We start from the raw sequence: 23,934 nt of genomic DNA on the forward strand, positions 1-23,934 counted from the left end.
CGGCCGCCGTGACGGTAGTTGCCGGCGGCGAGCCTCGGATCTCCCGGACGCAGCGTGGCACACGCCATCGGGGGCGGGGGGCGAAGGGAGGGAGGGAGGTCGCCGGCGATGACGAGGCCCTGCGCGAGGATGCGGATGGATTTGAAGAGCCAGGGGAGCTCGAGGTCCCCGCAGGGGCTCGGGCCGGGGTCCGGCGACGGGGTGGGGTTACGCCCCACGGCCACTTGAAGCAGACGAGTAGGGGTGGCCTCGGGAGCGGAACAAAGTGGGGCGGGGAACGGGGAGCACTACGGGATAGAGTGTCACGCGGAGCAAATTGTCACAGGCACACAATAAGCATCACATACAGTAACAGGCTAAACGCAGCGGTAGCCGACGAGTCCAGGAATCTCGTTCGCTTCACGCTTACGTTCCTCATGCATCCTAACACATGCTACGGATACGGACAAGCACAGGGCGCCCTGTGGCGTTCTGTTCCCCGTACGCGCGTGGCGTGTACGCTGAGAAGAAGTTCGTTCGAACTCATTTCACCGGCCCCACGCTCTGTTCATTCGATCCGAGGCGGAGGGCCGGGACGGCGGCGACCATGGGGAGATCGGTCGTGCCCGCGACCGGGGAATAGTCCGTCGACCGGCCGGCGGGCTGCAGGCCCGTCGCCGGCGCGCGCGGCAGACGGATCGAAAACAGTGGCGTGCCATCCATGCGGGCAGTGCACGGATCGATCGGCTAGCTGCTCCGCCCGGCGGGGTCCCCAGCACGCGCATGCAGGCGTGCTCGCGTCGCGCGCATCATATCGGCTGCCAGCTGGCTCTCGCTCCCCCAGCTATTGATGCCTCGGCGGGCGGCGCTCGCGCACGGGGACCACGCCTGTGCGAAGCTGGTCTGGACAGCGACCCGGCCGGGCGCCGGGAGGAGGCGAGGACGTACATGCCCGCCGGGCAGCTCGCTTGGTGCGCGCGGCTGCTGCGAGTACTGGCCGGGCCATAAAGCCGCGCATGTGATCCACCGATCGCCACTGGTCGCGTGCGCGGAGCTGGTTGGCCGCCTCGCTCTCCCGCCGGCGGGGCCCGCCGACATAAAAGCCGGGCGCAGAGGCGAGGCCGGGACCCATGGGCGGAGTAGTGGAGTGAGTGCTGAGTGGGTATGGTGGTGGTGGTGACTCCCATCCATCCCTAGCTTTCCGCAAACGTGCTACGCGGCTGGGGGCCTAGGGTTTCCCCCCCTCTTGATGCTTTGCCGGAAACGGCAACCTGACGCCCCACCCTTGCGCCCACCGGTTCCTCCCCTGAGCTCCACCACCGCTAGGCTCTGGCTGTTGGCTGCTACCTTTCGCCGGCTTGCCAGTTGCTAGCCCGGCCCCGTGCCATCGCTTTCCCCTCGTCATTTAATCCCCGCTCCGATCCGTCTCCTTCGCCCCCGTCTCCTGCCCTTGGTTTCGCTTGGCTTTGCTGCTGATGCTGCTAGTGCGAGCTGGTGCTTCGGTCGAGGTCGTCGATCTGGCAGCCGGCGGCCGGCGGAGGGTTCAGGCGGCTGCCGGGGGGGGGGGGGGGGGGGGGGGGGGGGGGGGGGGGGGGGGGGGGGGGGGTGTGGAGCTGAAGCGGATCGAGAACAAGATCAACCGCCTGCAGGTCACCTTCGCCAAGCGCCGCAACGGCCTGCTCAAGAAGGCGTACGACCTGTCCGTGCTGTGCGACGCCGAGGTCGCGCTCATCATCTATTCATCTTCTCCAACCTCGGCAACCTCTACGAGTTCTGCAGCACGCAGAGGTATAGTATCCACAAACACGCGCACGCAGAGGTCTTTCAAGTGCTCGTATAGTTGTGGTTGTCAGCCCAAATTCATGATCTAGGCAGCTGGCTGGCTGGCACGCGCGGAGAGAAAGCTGGGGGTTGAAGGGGAACGGTGAGCTAGCTGCGCTAGTGCTAGCGCAGTGCTGGGGGTTTAAGGCGAGCGAGAGGAGGCGCCGGAGATGGCGTGCGACTCGGTGCCGCAGGAACCGCCGCCGTCGTTGGAGCGCCGGAGCAGCGGCGTCGCCGGTGGTGCCTTTTCTCCCCCTTATTTTCGACATGATTTCTTGGGACCAATCCCAAGCGCTCCACTAACCCGGCTTCTTTTCCCGTTTCTTCGCGTCGCCGTGTTTGCAGGTAACAAGAGATTGCGGCGGTAGGGTTTGGTTCGAAGTCTTGACAAAAATATGGGGCTCAACTGAAGAGAGGTCGCAATGCCGAAGATGTTACTGGTTACTCGGCGCCGGATGAAGCTGGGGGGGTGAGATTTCAGTTCTTCACCCATAAATTTCGCTGCTTTTCGTTGTTTGGTTCTTATCCATTTTTTTTCTACTAAATATTGGTAGATATTTCTTTTCTTTATCTTTTTTGTTGGTACTCATGGGAAAAGATTTTATTTTTATCTGTTGTGCGAGATGTTTCAGTTTGATTTTCTGATTTGGCTGTGGTTGTTTGCCCGTTTAGAAGATCTAGGGGTTCAATGCAAGAAAAAAGCTTGTGCTTTCCATCTCATAAATAAATACAAGAAGGAAAAAGGTTGCCCTCGAAAAAAGAAGCTGGTGTTGATAAGATTTGGTTTCAGTGAGCCCCAAATATATGGAGAAAAGAGGTTCTGTTAAAAATGTTGAACTTATTTGTTAATTTCTGGGAGATGTTTGAACCTAATTTCGATTCCTTCTCTATATAACTAGATATGTTTATTTAGATGACTTTTTCTTAGTCTTCTTTCTGTAGTCACAAGATTATTTGGTTACTGTGATGAGCTTGAATCTTTTAGATTTATTATTTCTTTCAAGTCGTAATCATAAGCTTGGCTAGTTGAGTTACAAAAGAAAAGGTCTTTCATTGTGCATTCACTCTGCTTGCCCTTAACCTTTTATTGGTCATATGATTTCTGCAGGTTAAAGGGTCATCTGCACGATCCTTTCCATGGCTCACGGAACCCTTCACGTCAAACTAAGCGTTTTAGTCACCCCAATGTGAGATTTTCTGGTTCAACTGTATTGCATTTGCCCCCTGGTTCTATCGTATCAATGAATTTTAAGTTTATTAGATCATGGGATTTGTCTAGGGAGAAGATCCAGTGACTACATAAGGGAGTCGCGCGAGTTTTTTGGCCTTCGCCGAGCACTCGGCAAACTTACTGTTTCACGTAGTGCGCTGCGCCGATGACCTTGCTTGGCGCTGCTCATCTGATACATTTGATCTCAATGGGCACGCTTTTGAGAGCTCAGAGAATGGGGCGGTGCTGTTAACAGAGGGCGACAAACCAACTCCACGTTTTGATGTAAGTAACCATATTAAACTTCCTATCTGTTTGTAAAAAATATTAATTCGAGTGCTGTCCTCCTCATCAATATTCTCAAACATTCTTTGGGTGTAAACAGCTTGCAGCAGCCATGGTAGGGAGCAACATGGCAGTCTTCGGTGCTGATTCTGGCCATCGTTTGCTAGATGATACCGAGGTAATGGGTGAACACTAATCTTGTAATGAGATGACTTCATGATCTCATCTTCTATGTATCTTTCAGATCATTATCTAAAAAATGTATCTTTCAGATATTGAGCTTAGACAAACTTAGCTGGGATTCCGTGTCTCCTAAAGTTCGACCATCATCAAATGGACGTTGTCCGAAGTTGTGACCGTGCAAAGGTCATTGTCTGGTATGTTCTTAGAGCTCATTGTTCTCTCACTAAGGTCTTTTTTATCAGTTTCACTATTGCGTATTGCTGTGTAAATAGTTTAAGAAATTTTTAGGATCACCAAAAGTTGCTTACCTTTAACCTTTTAATGGTATTAGGATGTATTTATCCTTTCCTTGTATACTTGATGTATACCTTGTATTCTAGGCCATATTGGCCATATATATATAGAGAGAGAGGTTACCCCTCTCATTAGGGCGTGTGGAGTTTCCCATCTACTTTTTTACATGGTATCACGAGATTACATCGTGGGCCTATCCTCTCCTTCGCGCCTCCCTCCTGCTGTGTGAAACCCTAGGGCGGCGCCCTTCTTGCTACGCCGCCGCCACCCCCTCCGCTGCACCTCCCTGTCATGCACCATGGCCACCCTCTCCTCCGCCGACTCCTTCCTCCTTTGGTTTGGTTATCCCCACATCTGCCGCCACGATCCACCACCCGTTCTTCCTATCTTTGAGCAAGCATTTACTTCGTTTCTTCTTCTTATTCTTGTCCGATCACCTGTTGTTCACCAGCATTTCAATTTTCAGGGTTCAAGTAAAGAAACGACTGGGCTTGACACTGTCCTGCTCCTCCCATCATCACCATCATTAGGGAACTTCACCAAGGAGACCTCAAGCACACAGGAACCAAGGTGTCGACCTTGCCTCAAACTAATCTCTATTTATTTGCCGTTGAATTATACCGCAATTTTTTTTTCCATTTCTTTTCTTAGTTATCATCTGTAAAATTCTTGGCATTTGCTCCTTTCAAAGAATGCACAAACGGATTGTATTGCGCTTGAGATTGAACCAGTGAGCGTAAGCTGTGTAAGTGTGTCCTCTGTTACCTTGCATTGACTGCATTGTGTTACTGTCTTCTTACTCAGAGCGCAAGCTGTATCGCCGACAGACAACTCAACCGAACATCTTATGTCCTATCTGCAAGTAAGGGTTCACCACTGTACTCATCCATTGTCACAAGGCGTATTGGATCTGTAGGACTGAATGCATCTTTCGGTCCAAAATTGTGTAGGATCCCAAGTCAGTAAGGCTTCTGGCTGAGAAAAGCAGAGAGATTTGAAAGGTGTCTTACCTAGACAGCATGGAGGAATGCGTTGCTGCATTAGCAATGCCGCTTCTGGTGGTTGAAGAGAATATATCAGCTCCAACGAAGAGATCGTGTTATAACTCTATCGTTGACGAGGCTCTTCAGGTAGCTATTTACTCTTTCCATTTACTTGACACTAATGTGACCTGTGAATAATTGGTGCCATTTCATTTTTTTTGCATAATATGCTTCTTCTTAATACATGGGATTATGCTGCAGTGATGAACAGTTTTGTGAACTGTGTTAGACTCATGTTGGGTTTACATTTAATTAAGGTTGCCATTGTACAGTTCAGCTATTTTTAAATTCAGTTGATTTGCCATTGTACTTCTGTTCATTTCTGTTTCACAGTTCAGCTATTTTTAAATTCAGTTGATGGAAGCACTTAGGGAAGATTTATTAGCATTTTTCCGTTATCTGCTGCTATGTGGCGACACTCTTCGCCCCTGCTCACTAGACAAAGAATGAAAGAACTTAGGTGGCCGATCCGGATTTGAAGAACTTAAGTGGCCCCTGCTCCCGTGTTTTCATAATGTGCTACTCTGGGTACTAGGCAACTTGATTATTTGGTGTGTGTAGTTCCATGCCTAAACCTGCTTCACTTTTTCCAATAATAAGAACCGCCAATTTTTCTAAAATTGGTTATTGCAATAATGCTTTAAGTGCGCTTTGCATAACATGGTCAAGCCTCTGGGCTCAGGGGTATCTACAGGAAGGCTTATTCTGATTGACCTTTCTGTCCAGATTGGAGATACGAATGTGACAAATATGCTTCTGATGGGAAACACTGATGTCGATGAAGCTGATCCTGAACAAGACACAGAAACTTACTTGTGCTGCAGTGTTAGTTCAAGCACACAGGAGCCAAGGTGATCTCATTTGAAATTCTTCTTTGTTAACCACTAAGTTATAATGTAGGTCTTGTTCCTCTTTCCACCTTTCCTTCTTAGCTGTCTTCTGTCTTTCTGCAGGATTTTGTGGCTCCTGCTGAAGAATGTTGCTGGAAATTTCCAGGGGAAAATGCATGATCTTACACCAGCACACAGCGCTGCAGCCAAGCGCAGTTACAAGACTTTTCAGGTATCCTTTCATTATACCTTTCCAAGCACTAAACACTGTTGTGTATGTTGGTTAATTGGTTCCATTCATATTTTGTTCTATAATTCACTTCTGCTTTGTGCACAGAATTTTGTTGCAGGGAAGAACGTTTCTATGAGCTTTGTGAAACCCCTTTGGCGTTTTGGTGCTAATACAAAAGTTCAGAATTTATGGTGGGTAATACCTTGGTTTCTGAAGAATGCTTCCATTTGATGGAATAATGCTATGAGGCTGTAATTCTTTGATTTGGAACAGAAAGCATGGGCCAATACTCATGGCAGCAGTCCAGGACATGTGTTTTAATATAAACTCTGCAAGCATGGTACCATGTAAGGTATTTCCCGCTCATTTCTTTTAACCCATTTGATTTGATCTACTCAGAAAGAGTTCACTTTAATGGATACAAACTAAATGTGGATATACATCAAAGCTCCTTTTTGACCGAATTATGTTTTAATTTTAGGGGACAGCTCACTTCAAAAGAATCAAGTTTTGAAAAAGGACAGCTGCAACAGACTTTTGGATAATGAATCGGACGTTCAGATTTGGGATGATAGTTGGAAGAAAATCCTCTAAGGGAGCAGGTATCATTAATTCAATTCTGTCACCAAGTTATGAGTGTGGCTGGCTAGTGCATTAAGCTGTGTGGTGCTTTAGCATTTTGCTGAAATAAAAAAAATTCAGCAACCAGTCGAAACAAAAATAGATTGCACTTTAAATCCTAATTGCCAAAATTATTTTATTTTTTTGGGTCGACCCTCGTACTAATGTTTTATATTAGTAACATGAAGCTGATATGACAATTAATTCAAGCAAATATGATGTCACAACTATTCCTTAACTCATCTTTCTGTTTTTAATAAAGAAAAGAGATAAACAAACCCATCCAAGCCCTGCTGAGAAATTGACTGTTGAGTAGTAGTTAGTTAGGATTATGTTTCTAAATAATAAGGACAGTTGGCATAGCTGATCACACATGATCTTTAGAACCTACCACACTGTGACCATTTTCTTTTCTAATACTAACAGCAGAGCTAACATGTTAGTTAACCCAAGCTATGAGAAGTAGCAAACTACTCACCAGCTCATCTTTATATTTTAGAGAAAAAAAAGATAATCTACCTGAAATCTTGCGGAAACGATCCTACTATACAAGTTTTATTTGGGCTAATAAAACTACCATTATGCTACCACACAGACACAGTTCCCATTCAGCCCTTCCTCCCATTCAGCCCCACATTCCCCAATATGTACTAACCTGCTGAGACCACGGAATATAAAAAATATGTATTAATGGAAGAAAGTTAGAGATAAAGCTTAACTTATACTGTGATTGTCTTAGCATGCAAGACCCATATCTTCAATAAAAATAAAGGCTGAAACTCTATAACCTTTATATTGTAAGCCTTTAACTTTTGCTTTTTCAATAACATACACAAAAAATGATGATGCAGTAGGTAGTTCTGAGATCCAAGTTTCTGCGCAGCATTTATTACATTCTCTTAGAAGTCTCATTTACATCTCGACCTTCATATTCGCGGAACAACTCTATTATCATTCTTTCTGTAGCATAACAGGTCATTCATTAGATATGTGTCTAAAAAAATAATTTATCCTAACTTGTTAAAATATTCGTTACATTCAGACTAAGCATAAGACGATTTGCAAATACTATAAATTGTTTCAGGTATGATGAATACTTTGAAATCAATGATGTCCTATTAGAGCATAAGATGTGTTTTACATGAGTAACAAACTTAATCAAATTATTTACCATTGAACCAGTGGGGCAATTGGTTTTCGTTCATCTAATGTTTCGAATGTGCCCATCAATATTGTTAAAATGCTCTAATGTAAATTGACAATTCCAACTCTGGCACTTAGTGAATGTAGCTGTAAAACAATTTTTCCATGATGATAGAAATTGACATGATTTCGTAGTCATTTGTTGTGAAATCCGTTTATTTGGAAGGTTAACCTCTACTGTAAAGATGTTGCTATTATCACGGTCATCTAAAATGTTACAATTTAACTATTAGTGAAATAAAATCATAAAGACTTTCTAACAAAATAAAACTATACCTAAAATGAAACACATATCAATATTGTTAAGGTTAAAGTTTTGAACATACTTTTCGTCGAGCAGACGGGTACACGTATGAACTATAGGGTCACGTCCTACCCATAAGATAACATACTGCACTTAGTGTCAATCCTATATTTCCTATATTTGAAATATTGATGCAGAAGTTTCATTTTGGTTTGCTTTTCATATAGGTGCATCATATGTTCTGAAGGTTTATCTAACTTAACTGTTAAGAGTATCTCTCCAGAACAGTGCCTAATAAAAATTGGAACCTTCTAATATTTGGTTCTTAAAGGAATAAACTTCTGTCTTTTAGTATTGCTTCTGCTGCACTTATCCTTGTTTTGGATCTGAGCGTTTCTCTTTTAATATGCAGCAAGCTGCTATTTGTCAATTATTTGAGCAAAAGCAACATTGATATTGTCGGTATATTAATATCTTATGGACTGTTTATCCGATTGGAGTTCAATAAGACAAAAGCAAAAAGGCTATAGGAAGAGTGGTCCCCTTGCTATAACTTTTTTTTCTTTGGCCTTATTGAACTCCAATCAGATCAGCAGTCTCCAAAGTGTTCACATACCGACCATATCAATGTTGTCTCTGCTTAAGATATTAACAGACAACAGGTTGTTGCATACTGCAAGAGCAATGCTCAGATCCAAAAAAATGATGAGTGTAGCAGAAGTAATACTAAAAGACAATAGGTTAATCCGTCAAGAACCAAATGTTAGAAGGTTTCAATTTTCATTAGGCACTGTTCTGGAGAGATACTCTTAACAGTCAAGTTAGATAAACTTTCAGAACATATGATGCACTTGTATGAAAAGCAGACCAAAATAAAGCTTCTGCATCAATATTTCAAATATAGGAAATATAGGATTGACATCAAGTGCAGTATGTTATCTTATGGGTAGGACGTGACGCTATAGTTTATGCGTGTACCCGACGGCCCGACGAAAGTTATGTTCAAAAATTTTGACGTCAACAATATTGATGTGCGTTTCATTTGAGCTATAGTTTTATTTTGTTAGAAAAAGTCTTTGTAATTTTGGTTTCACTAATAATTAAGTTATAACATTTCAGATGGACTACTCTTGTTGGATATGTTCGTGATAATAGCAACATGTTTAAGTAGAAGTTACCCTTCCAGATGGACGGATTTCATTATAGATTACTACGAAAGGGTGTCAATTTCGATAATTATGGACAAATTGTTTTACAACTGCATTCGTTAGGGGCTAGAGTTGGAATGATCAATTTACATTGGAGGATTTCAAATATGTTGATGGGTACATTTGGAACATTAAATGGCTGTAAGACAATTGCCCCATTGATTGAATAGCAAATGATTTGACTAAGTTTATTAATCATGTAGAACGTATCTTATGCTCTAACAAGACATCCTTGATTTCAAAATATCCATCATATCTGAAACAATTTATAGCATTTGTAAATTGTTTTATGATTTGTCTGAATGTAACAAATATTTTAACAAGTGAGGATAATTTATTTTCTTTAGACACATGTTTAATGCATGACCTGTTATGCTAGAGAAAGACTGATAATAGATTTGTTCCGCGAGTATGAAGGTCGAGATGTAAATTAGACTTCCGACAGGGAGAAAGCAATAAATGCCGCTAGCTGCGCAGAAACTTGGGTCTCAGATCTGCCTACTGCATCATTGTTTTTTGCGTATGTTATTGAAAATGTAAAAGTTAAAGGCATACAGTATAAAGGATCTAGAATTTCAGCCTTTATATTTATTAAAGACACGGTCTTGAATGCTACAGATAGTCACACTGTAAGTTCAGCTTTATCTCTAACTTTCTTTAGTTAGTAGATATTTTTTATTTTATGTTGTCTCTGCATGTTAGTTGATATTGGAGAATGTGGGGCTGAATGGGAGGAACTATGTCTGTGTGGTAGCATAGTGGTAGTTTTATTAGCCGAAATAAAATTTGTGTAGTAGTATCATTTCCCGGGAGGTTTCAGGTAGATTTTTTTTCTAAAATAGAAATGTGAGTTGGTGAGTAGTTTGCTACTTCTCATAGCTTGGGTTAACTACCATGTTAGCTCTGTTGTTAGTACTAGAACAGAAAATGATGGCAGTGTGGTAAATTCTAAAGATCATGTGCTCAGTTGCGCCAATTGTCCTTATTATCCAGAAACAAAATCCTAACTAACTATTATCCAACAGTCAATTTCTCAGCTGGGCTTGGTTGGATTTGTTTATCTCTTTCTTTATTAAAAAATAGAAAGATGCGTTGAGAAATAGTTGTGACATCATATTGGGTTGAGTTAATTGCCATATCAGCTTCATGTTACTAATATAAAATATTAGTTTGAGGGTTGACCGAAAAAAATAAAATAATTTTGTCAATTAGGATTTAAAGTGCAATCTATTTTTGTTTTGACTGGTTGCTGAATTTTTTTTGTTTTCAGAATGCACTGGCCCAGCCACTGCCATAACTTGGTGACGGAATTGAATTAATGATACCTGCTCACTTAGAGGATTTTTTTCCAACTATCATCCTGAATCTGATCGAGAAGAAAGTTGACATCAGTACAAAGTATGTTGATATGAACTTCACATCTTTTAGCTAATTTTAAGCAGAAAAATCTTAACATCTTATTACTTGCTGGTTGTTAGCAGCTATTCAGTGTGCATGCAGGATGTGCGATTCTTCATACTAGGTATCCCCTATGCTCTTTTCAATATAAATATTAGGATATGGACAGTTGGGGCAGCTGTGCACTAGGTAACACCTAGGCGACAATTAACTCAAGTGGAGATTAAGTATGAGGAATTAAAAATGTCTTGAAAGGGTTGATGTTTACCCACCCCTTTGTGACAACTCATAAAAAACTAACAACCAACTTTGTGGTGAAATACCCCACCATCTTTGTTTCGCATCTTCAATTTTCTGGTCATTTTCTGTGTTGACAGGATGATGATAAGCGAAAAGGATAGAATAAACATACAGCATTTTAGTGACGTAATGTGCAGTCTTGGATAAATATATCCATTTTTTATTTATTACTTCCAATCTTCATCACTAATGTGATGCAACAGCAGCTTTATGCTGTTTTTTAACGAGTGAACGATGCAATGCTTCAGGAGAAGCAAAGACAAATTTTTAATCCATTATCTGAAAGCGGTACGTTAAGTGCAATTGCAACATGGGCCTGTTTGGTTGAATGGTTTCTTGTGTGAAACTTGAGCCAGGTGTGGCCGATGCAGCTTGCCTATGTATAGATTCCTGGTCCTCTCCTGATCTTGGTCGCAAGGAGAAAAACACACCAACTTTTCTTTCCCGAGGGTTTGCTGGAAACCTGCTCATCATTGAGTTTATAGAAGAGGAGTAATTGAGTCCGGAAACAAACAACACAACAGAAAAGAGGTTCCTAAGCAGCTTACCAATAACTCCTACCGACAAAACATATTATAGGAACAATTTTTGAAGACAGCTTACCCCTGCCAGTTTCCTAAGCAGACATTCCTCATTGACTGCAGTGGCAACCTGTGAAAAATGCTTGAAATAGTTGTTAAGGACTCTAGTAGTCCACATCCAACCAAACATGGTAAGCATATTAATGGTCAGTCCAATTTTTTGTTGTTGTTTATACCAGGCATGAGGCTTTTAGTTCTTAAGCGAAGGAAAACCTGGTAACAAAGAAGAGGTCCTTTGGGTCTAGGGTTATCTCCTATTAAATTTGTTTACAGAAATTAAATCTGAGTTGAAGAGAAACTAGTCATGCTTGATTTAGCACCAAAATGTTTTATCAAATTTGTTCCTCTGTTGGATGTTCTTCGCCCATTAGTTTCGCCTTCTTTTTCTCTGGCAACAAATCTACTAAACCAAATAAGGTTCGAGTTATTATGACTGCCAGCCATGTATGGATTCATTACTTCGATTTTTTTTTTATTAGAATTCAATTTGGAGTCTTTCGCTAGAGAACATGGGATTTCTGAGAACATTCAGGTGTGTTTGTTAACTGGTGTAAAATTAGATTATAAATTTTTTATGGTTTATGGTTAAGTATTCTTACTTTTCTAACTAAAAATTGAATATAGGGATGATGCAAGGGAACAATTCAACTAATGAAATAAACAATTCTTATTTACTCACGTTTTTCGATAAGGGGACCTTTATTAATAAAACAATGACTGAAATAACATTTCTATTGCACTCATGTAAGAACAAAATTGAGTTGATAAACTTTCAATGCATAAACAATGACAGACTTGCAATGCATATGCCGGACGTTAGGTCTGGTCCTTGCAGAATTTGTAATTGCCAACATTCTGAATTTTTATTTGAAAAGAACCGTCTTTTTTATGCTACTTGTAATGCCTTTTTATCTATGAAGATATGATGATGCGGATAAGATTTGCGGATAGCCACTGCCTGAGGCATTCTTTTTATCATTGCAGAGAGATCTCTAATGGACTTGACACAACAGCGCATGGGTTCTGTGATTGTCTATGGAGAGATGCTTTGGTGATTGATGCGATGCCTCTTGTTGTGCAAGTAAATGTAATAAGCATGTACGTTCGTTTTTAGAATTGTGTAATTTAATCAACTTTATGTTACATTCTTAGATCAATGTTAGACCCATGCATGTATTGTACCTTCGATTCTCTATTCGGTCCAAGTACTAGGTATTATTTGTTGGAATTAGAGATATCGTCGTATGTATCTTGGATCATGTAATCCTAGAGATATAGGTGTTGAGACTTTGGTTTGGTTGTTAGAGATAGAGATAGGAATCTTGTTGTAATCATATCCAACCAAACCGAATATCTGCAACACCCTAGGTTGTAATATGTTGGGATTCTCCCTATATATTAACATGCAACCGTGGCGAGCCAAGATAGGTAACCACGTTCTATTATTTTACATGGTAAGCACAACCTCTTCTTTCCTAATCCATCTATAGGCCGGTGCCACCCTACCCTTGTGGCTGGCGCAACAACCTCCTGTTCATGGCATCATCGTCCACTCCAACCCTGGTGCCGCTTGGAGCTCCCATGGCTGAGAAGCTCACGAGAGAGAACTACATCTTGTGGATGGCTCAACTCCTTCCTGCTGTGCGTGGTGCGCAGCTTATGGGGATCCTAGAAGAGTCCTCCAAGGAGCCAGCCAAGACTATGGAATTGGTGAAAGCCGACGGCAAGAAAGAGACAGTTGCCAACCCCGAGTATGACTTGTGGGTGGCCAAAGATCAGCAATTGCTAAGCTACCTGCTCAACTCCATCACCAAGGAAGTGCTTGCACAAGTGGCGGCGGAGACAACTTCAGCAGGAGCATGGAGTGCGTTGCAGATAATGTTTGCAGCCCAATCTCTAGCACGCGTGATGAATTTACGCATGCGGCTGTCTACTCTCAAGAAGGGTAGCATGACTTCGTCAACCTACTTCACAAAGATGGTGGTCATCAAGGATGAGCTTGTTGCAGTAGGTATTCTCATTGATGATGGTGAGATGGCACCTCATATGCTTAATGGTCTTGATTTTGAGTACAATCCTTTCGTCTCTTTGATGGTTGGTCGAGCGGATCCCATCCCCTTTCCAAATTATATTCCAATCTGATTTCTTATGAGCTACGTCTGGAGGCTTACAATGAAGGGGGTCAGTGCTCATCCTCAGCTAATTTGGCAAGTCGTGGAGGCTTTCGTGGACGAGGCAGTGGAGGCCGTGGTGGTCGCGGCCGCAACCGTGGGTGCAATAATGGTGGCTGCAATTTGCAAAACCGTGGCAACGCAAGCAGCGGGAAGCAGCCCAAGAAAGTCATCTGCCAGATATGCAAGAAAGTAGGCCATGAAGCGCCTAGATGCTGGTATAGATACGAAGATGACGATCAGCAAGATCCTAAGGTGGCCGATGCTACAGCTACTGGTTATGACATCGATACAAACTGGTATGTGGATAGCGGAGCCACATATCACATCACTAGAGAGCTTGACAAATTGACGGTCAGAGACAAATATAATGGGCAAGAGCAAGTTCAAGTGACTAATGGTTCAGCTATGAAAATCAGTAATATTGGTCATTCAATTTTACATACCCCTAGCCGAAACTTACATCAGAAAAATATTCTTCATGTTCCTAGTGCCCACTAAAATCTTGTCTATGTCCACAAATTAGCTTCTTATAATAATGCTTTTCTCGAGTTTCATCCAAATTTCTTTTTTATCAAGGATTAGGGAACGAAGAAAATTATCCACCAAGGTAGATGCAAAGGAGGTCTTTATCCCCTGGAATCTAATTCGCCCCAAGAAGGAGTTAGCAAGAAGTCTATGGAGTCAGTAAACCATCTGCATCTAAGTGGCATAGTCGTTTGGATCATCTTACTTTTCCTATTGTCCTGCGTGTGCTTAACAATAATAATCTTCCTTGTGATAGCATTACTACCATGAATCAACACGAACATGGCTCTGTATCCACAAATCTGCTTGACACATCATCCATGAATCAATACGTGTCCCATGCATCTATGCTCATCTCTTCTCTTGATCTGTATACTAGTCCAACATGGGGCTAAATAATTTTGAGACACAAGTATTACAAATTTATAAAAAATAAGATAGCAGATGATGCTAAAAACTATTTGTGCTAAAAAAATAATTTCAATGTGCTTAAACTATTTGTACCAACATTGTTTATAATGATCAAAAAATGTGCACCATAGAGCATTACAATGTAATTGAAAGGTTTTGATGGCCATTGAGCATTACATAAAGGTGCACCACATTTAGTGGTTGGAATGTGACTACATGACCGATGCCATATGATCCTTCAAGTCAAATTAAAGGAGAGTGGGACATGTCAAAGTGTTGGTCCTTTTAAACATCCCATCATAAATTTGTACATGCATATGTGTGTGAGGTGTGCTTAGACACAAAAGCTCATTGCCAAATGCAACTTCATTGTAGTCTTACAAATTGTTGTATGAAGTTCTAAGAAGTTTTTCTAATAAGGTAGAAAAACAAAGTTGAGAGACACGATGCAATGTATTCCATGTGATAAATAAAGGTTTTCTAAGAAATTAGGAAAAAGAACCACCTGATTTGGACAACAAATGTGAAAACTAAACATGTTTAAAGTTTTTATTATGAATCAAAATACAAAATAATAAGATCACCATGAACCCAACTAGAACTGGATAAGAACCCGGCGCCGACAGGTGGGACCCATAGAAAGTGCAAACGAGGAATGCGCCTCCTCATCAGTGTGTTGCGTCCCATGCATCATGGGCCATTTCGGAGTTTCGGCCACTAAGGTAGGCGTGCGGTCCTGTGCATCAAGAGAACTTTAGACCCAACCATGATGTGCAAAAGCGAGCACTTATCACACTACCAAGGTGTGATTGCATAGGACGCTACAAGGTCTTTACAAAGTTTCCCTAGTAAGTGATAACCCGCTAAGATTTCAGATCAAAGCAAAGCATAAACCTCTCTCAAGAGTACGAAGCTACCATAAAGCAGATCAACCTGAGGGCTGGGTTATACCCCATCAACACCTCCCCTCTTGCCCTTTCGGTAAGATTACCCTAGACTAGAGTCTCTAATTAATTAGTCAAGACTAGAGCCATGTAGTCTTTGTGGTTGTACTGTTTTTCTGGGTGGTCGCTCCATGTTCCAATTAATGCATGGTATTCTTGTAAATAAGCATAGACAGAAGGACGGTTAGAGACACTTGCCTTTCTCCAACAAAAAGTTACTCTTACTGTTCTTTAGTTCTTGCTCACTTGAAACGCTTACTGCTCTTCAGTTCTTGCTCTCTTCAAAGCTTTCGAACAACAATCCTTCTACTTGAAGCAATCGTCGGGCATAACCATACAAAGGGAAACAAACATGTACAACTAAGAATAATACACCAATCAAAGAAAATTTTTAAAAGAACGTACGAAAGGATAGGACCCAATTCTAGGATCATGAAGGCGCATAAAATACTAAGAACGGTGCTACTGTTGGAAACATAAATCTATTGGGAAACTTGGTTGTGAAGGAAAAGGCAAGAGCTATATGCTACATTTATTTTTAATTTAGAAAAAAATGGTAAATTATACTTTTAGAAAATACCTTAGAGTTGATTCAAATTATATTTGTATCTGAAAAGACCATGTAAAACCTAGTCAACTTTTATTTATATAAATAAATATTCATGTATAAATTATCCCATTTAAACATTTAACTTTGGGAAATAAATTATATGTAATAGCATCTAATCGATTATGTTTATATGTCGCATAGAACTACACAAGTTATAATTAGAAACTCATCCATGTTGGTATTAATCATATTAACACTTATTTAAGAAAAACTAATGTATAAACCTAATTAGCCTTTAATTAGAAAAGCTGAGTAAATAAGTATTGTTCAAAATTAATATCATATTTATTTTCAAAATAACAAAACTAGGTGAAACATACTTATGATTTTGGAAGACTAACAAAATGTGAATCGATTAAAGTGAAGCTTTGGTTGAGAAGATACAATATCCAAAGATTTCGGTTCATAAAAGAAAAAAACTATGTGCTTCATAAATTTTAAATATAGAAATTAATATAGATGATATTTTAGAGAAATATCTTAGAATTAACTCACATTATATTTATATTTTGAAAACACGAAGTAAAGCTTAGTCAAATTTTAGTTACATATGTTCATGTATAGTTTATAGGACTTTGAACATTTAGTTTGGAAAAATAATATATGTGGGAACATCTAAGTGCATAACTTTATGATTCGTGCTCAACTAACCAAATTATAATTCAAAACGCATTTATATTTATACTTATCCAAATAAACATTTAATTATGAAAACTTGAGATATAACCTATGTATCTTTTATTTAGAAAGCAAATTGAATAAACATTGATCAATTGAACATTTATTATGAAAGACTGAAGTGTAGCTGTAATTAGATTTTATTAGAAAATAAGCTTACTAGGTATTAATCAAATTAACTTTTAATTATGAAAACGAAGTATGACTCTAATTACATTTTATTTAGAAAACTTCATTAAATAGAATTAACCAAGTTAATATTAACTAAGAAAAATCGACATGTAAACCCTAATTAAGTTTTATTGAAAAAAAGGCATTCAACTAAACATGGCCGTGGATGGAGCTCCTGGCTGCTCCAATCGACTGGCGGTCTAGGGGCCTGGGGGTTCTGGCGGGTGGTGCGTCAGGAAGAGGAGGTGGAGGGGAGCATGGAGAGGCTCTCACCGACGGTGGAAATAAACAGCGGCAGATGGAAATTGAAGAAGGCGGCGGACGAAGGCCTGCTCGGCCTTCAGGCTGTGGTGGCGCTCCGACGTGGATTGGGCAACGAGGACAGGTGGTGGAGCAGCTCCTCGATGTCGCAGAGCTCCCCGTGGCTTCAGCTTGTTCCGGCGGTGTCCTTGGGCAGCGAATAAGCGACGGTCGGGGGCACCCTGCTCCGCTAGCTCCAAGCGGCGGCGGTGCAAAGCGAGGAGAGGCAGGGGCGGCGATTCGAGCAGCAGCAGGGGCTCTATGGCTCGGGTGGCGCGTTTTATAGAGGCACGGATTTAGCCCCACGGCTTGGCACACGGCGGCGTGTAGTTTGGGGAGAGCTGCCCCTGCCGCGGGCTCAGATGGGCTCCACTAGGCCAAGCGGCGGGCCTGGATTGGGCCTCGTAGGCTCGCCCCAAGGGAAAAGAGAGCTGGGCCACGGGTCGGGTTCGCGGGTGCGGGCTCGGCCCAAAAGGGTAGTTTAGGTTTATCATTTTTTGAAATAACTTTTCAGTAGAAAACAAATCCAGAAAATTCTAGATAATATTTTTAAAGCATAAAAAAATATCCAGAAAATCTCAAAAAATTCTATGAAAACTCCAAGAGATATTTTGGGGGCATGAGGAGTCCAAATGAAATACTTGGAGCTTGTGAAAAAGAAATTAGAGCCCTCTAATAAATAGATTTAGCTCTAGAAAAATGAGAGTAATTACAAGAAAAATCTGAAAAATTCTCAGAAAGATCTAATCATCATCTAATCGGATTTTAAAACCCTTGCACTCGTGAAACACCAAAAATGCCTCTGCATGAATGCACCCACAGACCAAGCTCATTTTAATTTCACAAAAATAACATATTATTTTTCCTATACTAACTTTCCTGTAAAAAAAATAAATGTTCAGAAAATTTAAAATTACGATAAAATCATTATTTAATTATTCTTCCTAATCACATCCTGAAATTTTTGAATTTGAGAGTGTGACAATCTTGCTCTAATCCTCAAACGTACATAGTACACACTCAATTCAAAGGGAATTCACCAATTTGACCTGTTGTTGGTCCGAATTTGAACAGAACCATAAGAATTTGTGTCGAATACAAATACGTCTCTGTCTCGAAGCAAAGTATACGATGTTAATTTTGGAGGGACAGTAATATAGCTGAGGCGGCGGATACGGTGGGTGGCCTCGGTGGAAGAAAATTCAGTGAAGCCTGATTGTCCAACTGATTGTCCAACTTGAAGCCCGAAAATTCCGAATCAATTTTCCAGCTTGAAGCCTGATTGTCCTGATTGCAATGCAGATGGACTAGGGATCCTATCCAAAAAAAAAATGATTTCCAACTTGAAGCCCGCTCGAGCAGGAGACGTCGGATCCCTTGGACCTCCTCGCGTCGGCCATCCAGTGTGGGTCCGTACGGGAGGGACTCTGGGGACCGTCCCCACTGAATTTTCTTCCGGCCTGGGTCCACTTTCCTCGTCCACTTCCTTCCCAAGAGCAGCCGCCGCCGCCGTCGCTGGCGAGAGGAACCCTAGATCCCAACTCCATGGATCTATTCCCGGCGGCTCCCGCCCTCCCCTCCTGGCTAATCCTCGACCGCTTCATCCACCGCAGCGACCGGGACGTGGAGGACGAAGCGGACGGCACGGCATCGGAGATCTCCTACACCTGCACCAACAGGCCCATCCGCGCCTCCCTCCGGGTCGCCGACTCTCCCGCCGTGTCCCGCCTGTACCTCGACTGGCCGAGCAGGCCGGAGTTCGGAGGCCGCCTGCGGGAGCCACACGTGATCGCCGCCCACAACCACTCCATCCTCTTCAGGGCGATCGTGCCCCTGGAGTATAGTTGGCCAGACGGGCCGCCCGGCACAGCACTGGCACGGGCACTATCTGGCACGGCACTATATGGCACGACACTATATGGCACGATTACTTAGCCATGCCGTGCCGTGTAGTGCCGCCGTGCCTCATTGTCGGCACAGGCACGGCACTAACAGGTAGTTAGCGTGCCGTGCCGTGCCACAGGGCACGGCGGCACTGCAGTGCCCGTGCCGGCCCTGGCACTAAGTGTGCCTACCATAGTACCACTCTTTTTACACAGAATTACAAGCACAATTCAAAAATAATGAGATTCACAAGCAATTTAGAACTTATCTTGTTGTATTCACAAATTTGTAACAAAGTCACAACCCAGTCACACAGAGTCATAGAGATAACAAAATAACATTTTATTGGGAGTTTTAGTGCAATGGCTACCTCATTAAAAACCTATCTAGGTAAAACTCACCCTTGTGAGAAACCCTAGACAGGAAAAAAGAGTGCAGCCCAGCTCCAATTATAAAGTTCATCACAATCCATGAGTCCAGTACTTAATATTACTGTCCCATTACATAAAATGATAACTAATCAAGATAAAGTTCTTCAAAAGCTTCTTCAAGTTCCTTGTCCTCCACCATGTGTTGCAGCCTTGCTTCTGCAGCCTCCCAGTCTTTGATGCAGGTGAGCATCTCCACCATGTCAGGCTTTAGCTTCCTCCGCCGCTCCTTGATGATCCTGCCAGTCATACTAAAAGTGGATTCTGAAGATATGGTTGAAACAGGAACAGTTAATATATCCTTAGCCATGGTTGACAACACTGGGTATGTGAGTTTGTGTTGATGCCACCAGTTCAAGATGTTAAAATCATCATCTTAATGGTTCACTGTGTCACAGTCCAAGTAAGAAACAAGTTCAGAAACATTACCACCTGAAGAACTGGCAGCATGCAGAAGGGCAGTTGCAAATGTATCTCTAGCCATGCTTAGAGTAGCAACTAGAGAATGCATGCCACCAGCAGAACCAACATCATCATCATCATAAATTTCATCCCAAGCAGACCTTTTCTTACCAGATAGGTTAGGAGGTACAGTCCTCCTCAACCTAACACCTCCATATTTCTCCTCATACTTGTTGTAGACATCAGTAAGTCGAGCTCTAGTGCTAACCTGGTAAGCACTGTAATCTGTACTGGTAAGGGTACCCAACCACCTGAGCACTCTATTGAAACCTTTCATTTTAGCTCTAGGGTCCAGGATGAATGCAAAAGAATAAAGCAAAGGTATGTCCCTCCAGTATTTGTTATACTTGTCTATCATAGGTTGAACCACATGTCTGATGTGAGTATCATTAGCATAATTCTTTAAGTGCATAGCAATCTTAACAAGATAATGAATCATAAGTGGAGATGTAGGATAGTACACACCAGACAATGTAACTGTAGCATCATAAAACGATTCAAGAAATCTTAGCACTTTTTCTGCCATAGCCCAATTATCATCAGATAAAAGCAACTGATCACCTTCAACCCTAAGATATTGAGCAACGATGAAAGTTGTGAATGGGACCTTATGAGGAAACAAATGCTTAAGCATTAGATATGTAGAATTCCACCTAACTTCCATGTCTAGCTGAAACTTTCTAGGCCTAACACCAGTGGCAATGCAATAACTTTTATATGCAGCAATTCTCTAATTAGATGAGTTTAAGAAAGATATTGCAATTCTAAACTTCTCAATCAATGGCTTAAGAGCAGTTAGAGCCGCCTTAACAATCAGATTGATAATATGGCATGCACAACGCTGATGCAAGAACAAAGAATTAACTGAATGTGCATTATCATCCCTATCATCATCCACAACTTCAATACCAAGATATTTAGAAAGAACAGGTCTAAGCTTTTGCATGGCTGAAACATTAGATGATGCATTGTCCAAAGTAACAGCAAAAACTTTTTCAGTCAAACAATAGTCATCAAGCACAGATGCAACACGATCAGCAATATTTTGACCATTGTGTGAACAATCAATCAACCTAAGACCAAGCACTCTCTTCTCTAGTTGCCAATTAGAGTTTATGTAGTGAGCAACAACACTGAGGTAGTCCTCTTTGGCATTACCAGACCAAATATCAGACGTTAGACACACACAATTAACACCAGCAGATTTCACAATCTCAACAAGCTTAGCCTTGCAATCATTGAAGTATTTTAGCAGGTCTCTAGTGGTGGTTTGCCTAGATACTGCAACAAATTTAGGATTATGAGCAGTTGTAATGTAATCTTCAAATGCATAAGATTCACCCAAAGAGACAGGAACATCAAGCCTAGCAAGCAGTCTAACAAGTTGAGTACGGGCAACTATAGGACAATACTCCCAATTACGAATACTACTATCAGGATTAAAAGAGATTTGTGACTTAGACATGTGAGTTTTCCCACGCCTTCTAGGGCATCTATCCCTATGGCGGGTGAGGTGACCAGTGCCACCACTAGAGCGCCCAGAGTACTCCTTAGAGCAATGGATGCATTTAGCTCCATACCTTACCTTCTTACCGTTCACCATTTTGAATATCTTCTTGAAATCAAGCCACACGGCCGAGGTAGAGGGGCGTGAGCGCTTACGGTTGTTCTCTTCCCCGTCCCCGTCCACTGCTTGGTCATCGCATGGCTCGAGGATGATGGGAGGTTGAGCCACACGTCCGAAGAGCTCGGCGGCATCCTCGCGCATGTCATCCTCGTCATCATCTCGGGCCAACCCGCAAAGCCGTCTCTCTTGGTTCGACCCACCCTGAACCGTCTCGTCGTCGTCGGATCCGGCCATCGTCACACGCCCGCGCCCCGGTTCCTCAACGGCTACACAAAAACAAGAGTTAGGATTAGCCGGTTAGGGATAAGGGGTCGATTGAGCAAGGGTTAGGGTTTCCTACCTTGATATCCGGAGCACCGGAGTCGCCGGCGACGTTGACGAAGCACAGATCCAGCGAGACCGACTACGGATCCGGCGAGTTCTAATGTGGATCCGGCGAGATCGACGCGGGGCCGAGACCTGGCGAGGCCGACACGGAGATGACGAGAAGGACGACGCGAAGTGAGAATGCGAGATCAAGAATAGCCATAGGTGATAGGAGTATACATGGCCGTGCCGTGTGCAAGTGCCGGCGGAGGCCAGAGGCCACCGGAGGGGGAGGAGAAGGGCAGAAGGGAGGGGATCCGGGGAGGGAGGCAGAGAGCCAGAGAGCCAGAGAGAGAGAGAGGAGAGCGAGCGAAGAGAGAGAGAGGGGAGTGGCGCAAATGAGCTAGGGTTACGGATGGGGGGTGCGCGCGCCTTCGGCCTCCCTTACATACGCGCCCTCGCCAACGGTCGGATCCAATGGTCGGATGGAGTGGGGGCAGAGGATCCGATGGCTGATAGCCGTTTGAGCCGTGCCTTATGCGGGCCGGCCCATTAAGCATGCTGTGCCCGTGCCGGCACTACGAGCCGAATTGGCGGCCCAGACACGGCACTAACGCCGTGCCGTGCTTGGCACTGGCACGATGGCTCACGGGCCGGGCCGTTTTTGGGCCGTGCTTCTTCGTGTCGTGCTCGGGCCGGCCCGTAGTGTTAGTGCCAAATGGAAACCATGGCCCTGGAGGATCCGATGTCCTGCAAGGACACCTACCGCTTCCCCGTCGACTTGTTCGTCTACTCGGCCTTCTCGTCGCCGCCATCGCTCCATCGGCTTCGCACTTGTTTCACCGGTGGTGTCAGCACCCCCGATGAGGACATTTACTTCAAGCCGTACCGGCACCGGCAGCAGAGGACCATGGTGGAGGACCATATCGGCCTCCTGTGCCACGGCAGCGAAGGCGGGTTCACGGTCGTGGATTTCACCAACTTGGACCTGGAAGGCGAGCTCTGCCTGCTGCAACACCATGCTCTTCCTGCTTCTGCCTCGCACAAGAACACTGAAGAAGCAGACTGGATGATTAAGAAGGTGCGGTTACCCCCGGGCCCCAGTGTTCGCCGTTGGATCACTAACGCCATCATCCCCCTCCGTGGATGCTTCTTGTGCTGGGTTGACAACTACCAGGGCATACTTGTTGTCGACGTCCTCAATGCCAGCGTCAAGAGCAGCACAGATCAGCTGCTCCATTACATCCCGCTGCCTGACGAAGCTTTGCAATCTGACCGCCGCCCGGATCCCGATGGAGACTGCCCTGACAAAGCTCGGTGTGTCTGCGTCATTTTCGGTGGCATGCTCAAGCTCGTCTACATTACCACCCGTAAAGCCAACCGAGCGCGATCTCCTTTCACAATAAGATCATGGACATTGCCTAACTTCTACCGAAGTAGGCGATGGTGCAGAGATCACACCATGGAGGCGGCCGAGTTCTGGGGTCTTTACAATGGCCAGAGCCTTCCATGGGTGAAGCCTATGTATCCTCTGGTTAGCTTGGTAAATCCAGATGAATTCTGCTTCCTGTTGAAGGAGGACCACACCACTTACTGGATAATTGAAGTCAACATGGGGAACAAGATGCTCAAGTCATCCGCCATTTATATCAATGAAGAGGAAGAAGGGTGCACCACTGACAGGGCTCGCAGGATCGTCTTTGATGGACACTCCTTCATCCCTAGCGGACTCTCCAATTACCTGGGCATGGATGCCATCAAAAGGTAACTTTACATCTTCTTTACTTGTGCCATTTGTTTACGCCTTGTGGCTTATCGTTTGTACACTTCCAGTCTTTAAACTATTTTTACTAAATTTATCGTGTTTAGCAGCCTCTAGTGCATTTTTTTTTGTACATTTTGAAGCAAGAGGACACAAAAGGTAACAGTATGTAGTTTGATGTGTTGATACATAAACCCTACCTAGTCATTCCTCTGAATAG

At 43.3% G+C, this 23,934-nt stretch overlaps 1 protein-coding gene and 1 non-coding gene across 9 annotated transcripts; both read left to right on the forward strand.

Moving 5' to 3' along the window:
* The first annotated feature begins 1,572 nt into the window (after nt 1-1,572).
* Nucleotides 1,573-12,877, forward strand: LOC117833330 (uncharacterized). 8 transcript variants are annotated; one of them, XR_011898989.1, is made up of 19 exons: nt 1,573-1,767; nt 1,851-2,037; nt 2,146-2,269; nt 2,909-2,987; nt 3,080-3,295; nt 3,396-3,473; nt 3,568-3,672; nt 4,239-4,342; nt 4,577-4,634; nt 4,723-4,902; nt 5,542-5,666; nt 5,769-5,877; nt 5,983-6,068; nt 6,151-6,229; nt 6,359-6,479; nt 10,424-10,551; nt 10,632-10,675; nt 11,912-11,964; nt 12,417-12,877. XR_011898989.1 is itself a non-coding variant. In XM_072295661.1 (18 exons), coding segments are annotated over exons 10-14 (432 nt in total). In that variant the 5' UTR covers nt 1,573-1,767; nt 1,851-2,037; nt 2,146-2,269; nt 2,909-2,987; nt 3,080-3,295; nt 3,396-3,473; nt 3,568-3,672; nt 4,239-4,342; nt 4,577-4,634; nt 4,723-4,791; the 3' UTR covers nt 6,152-6,229; nt 6,359-6,479; nt 10,424-10,551; nt 10,635-10,675; nt 12,417-12,877. The 8 variants fall into 8 exon arrangements, 2 of the variants coding, with proteins under 2 accessions (XP_072151762.1, XP_072151763.1); XR_011898988.1 differs by having other exon boundaries at nt 10,635-10,675; XR_011898985.1 differs by lacking the exon at nt 11,912-11,964 and having other exon boundaries at nt 1,851-2,040; nt 10,635-10,675.
* Nucleotides 12,878-13,445: 568 nt separating this feature from the next.
* LOC117834910 (small nucleolar RNA Z247) lies at nt 13,446-13,586 on the forward strand. The gene has a single exon (XR_004635864.1). It is a non-coding gene; the product is annotated as a small nucleolar RNA Z247 (small nucleolar RNA).
* Nucleotides 13,587-23,934: the final 10,348 nt, after the last annotated feature.

This window comes from Setaria viridis, chromosome 8 (genome assembly GCF_005286985.2).
Source record: "Setaria viridis chromosome 8, Setaria_viridis_v4.0, whole genome shotgun sequence".
NCBI classification, from domain to species: domain Eukaryota; kingdom Viridiplantae; phylum Streptophyta; class Magnoliopsida; order Poales; family Poaceae; genus Setaria; species Setaria viridis.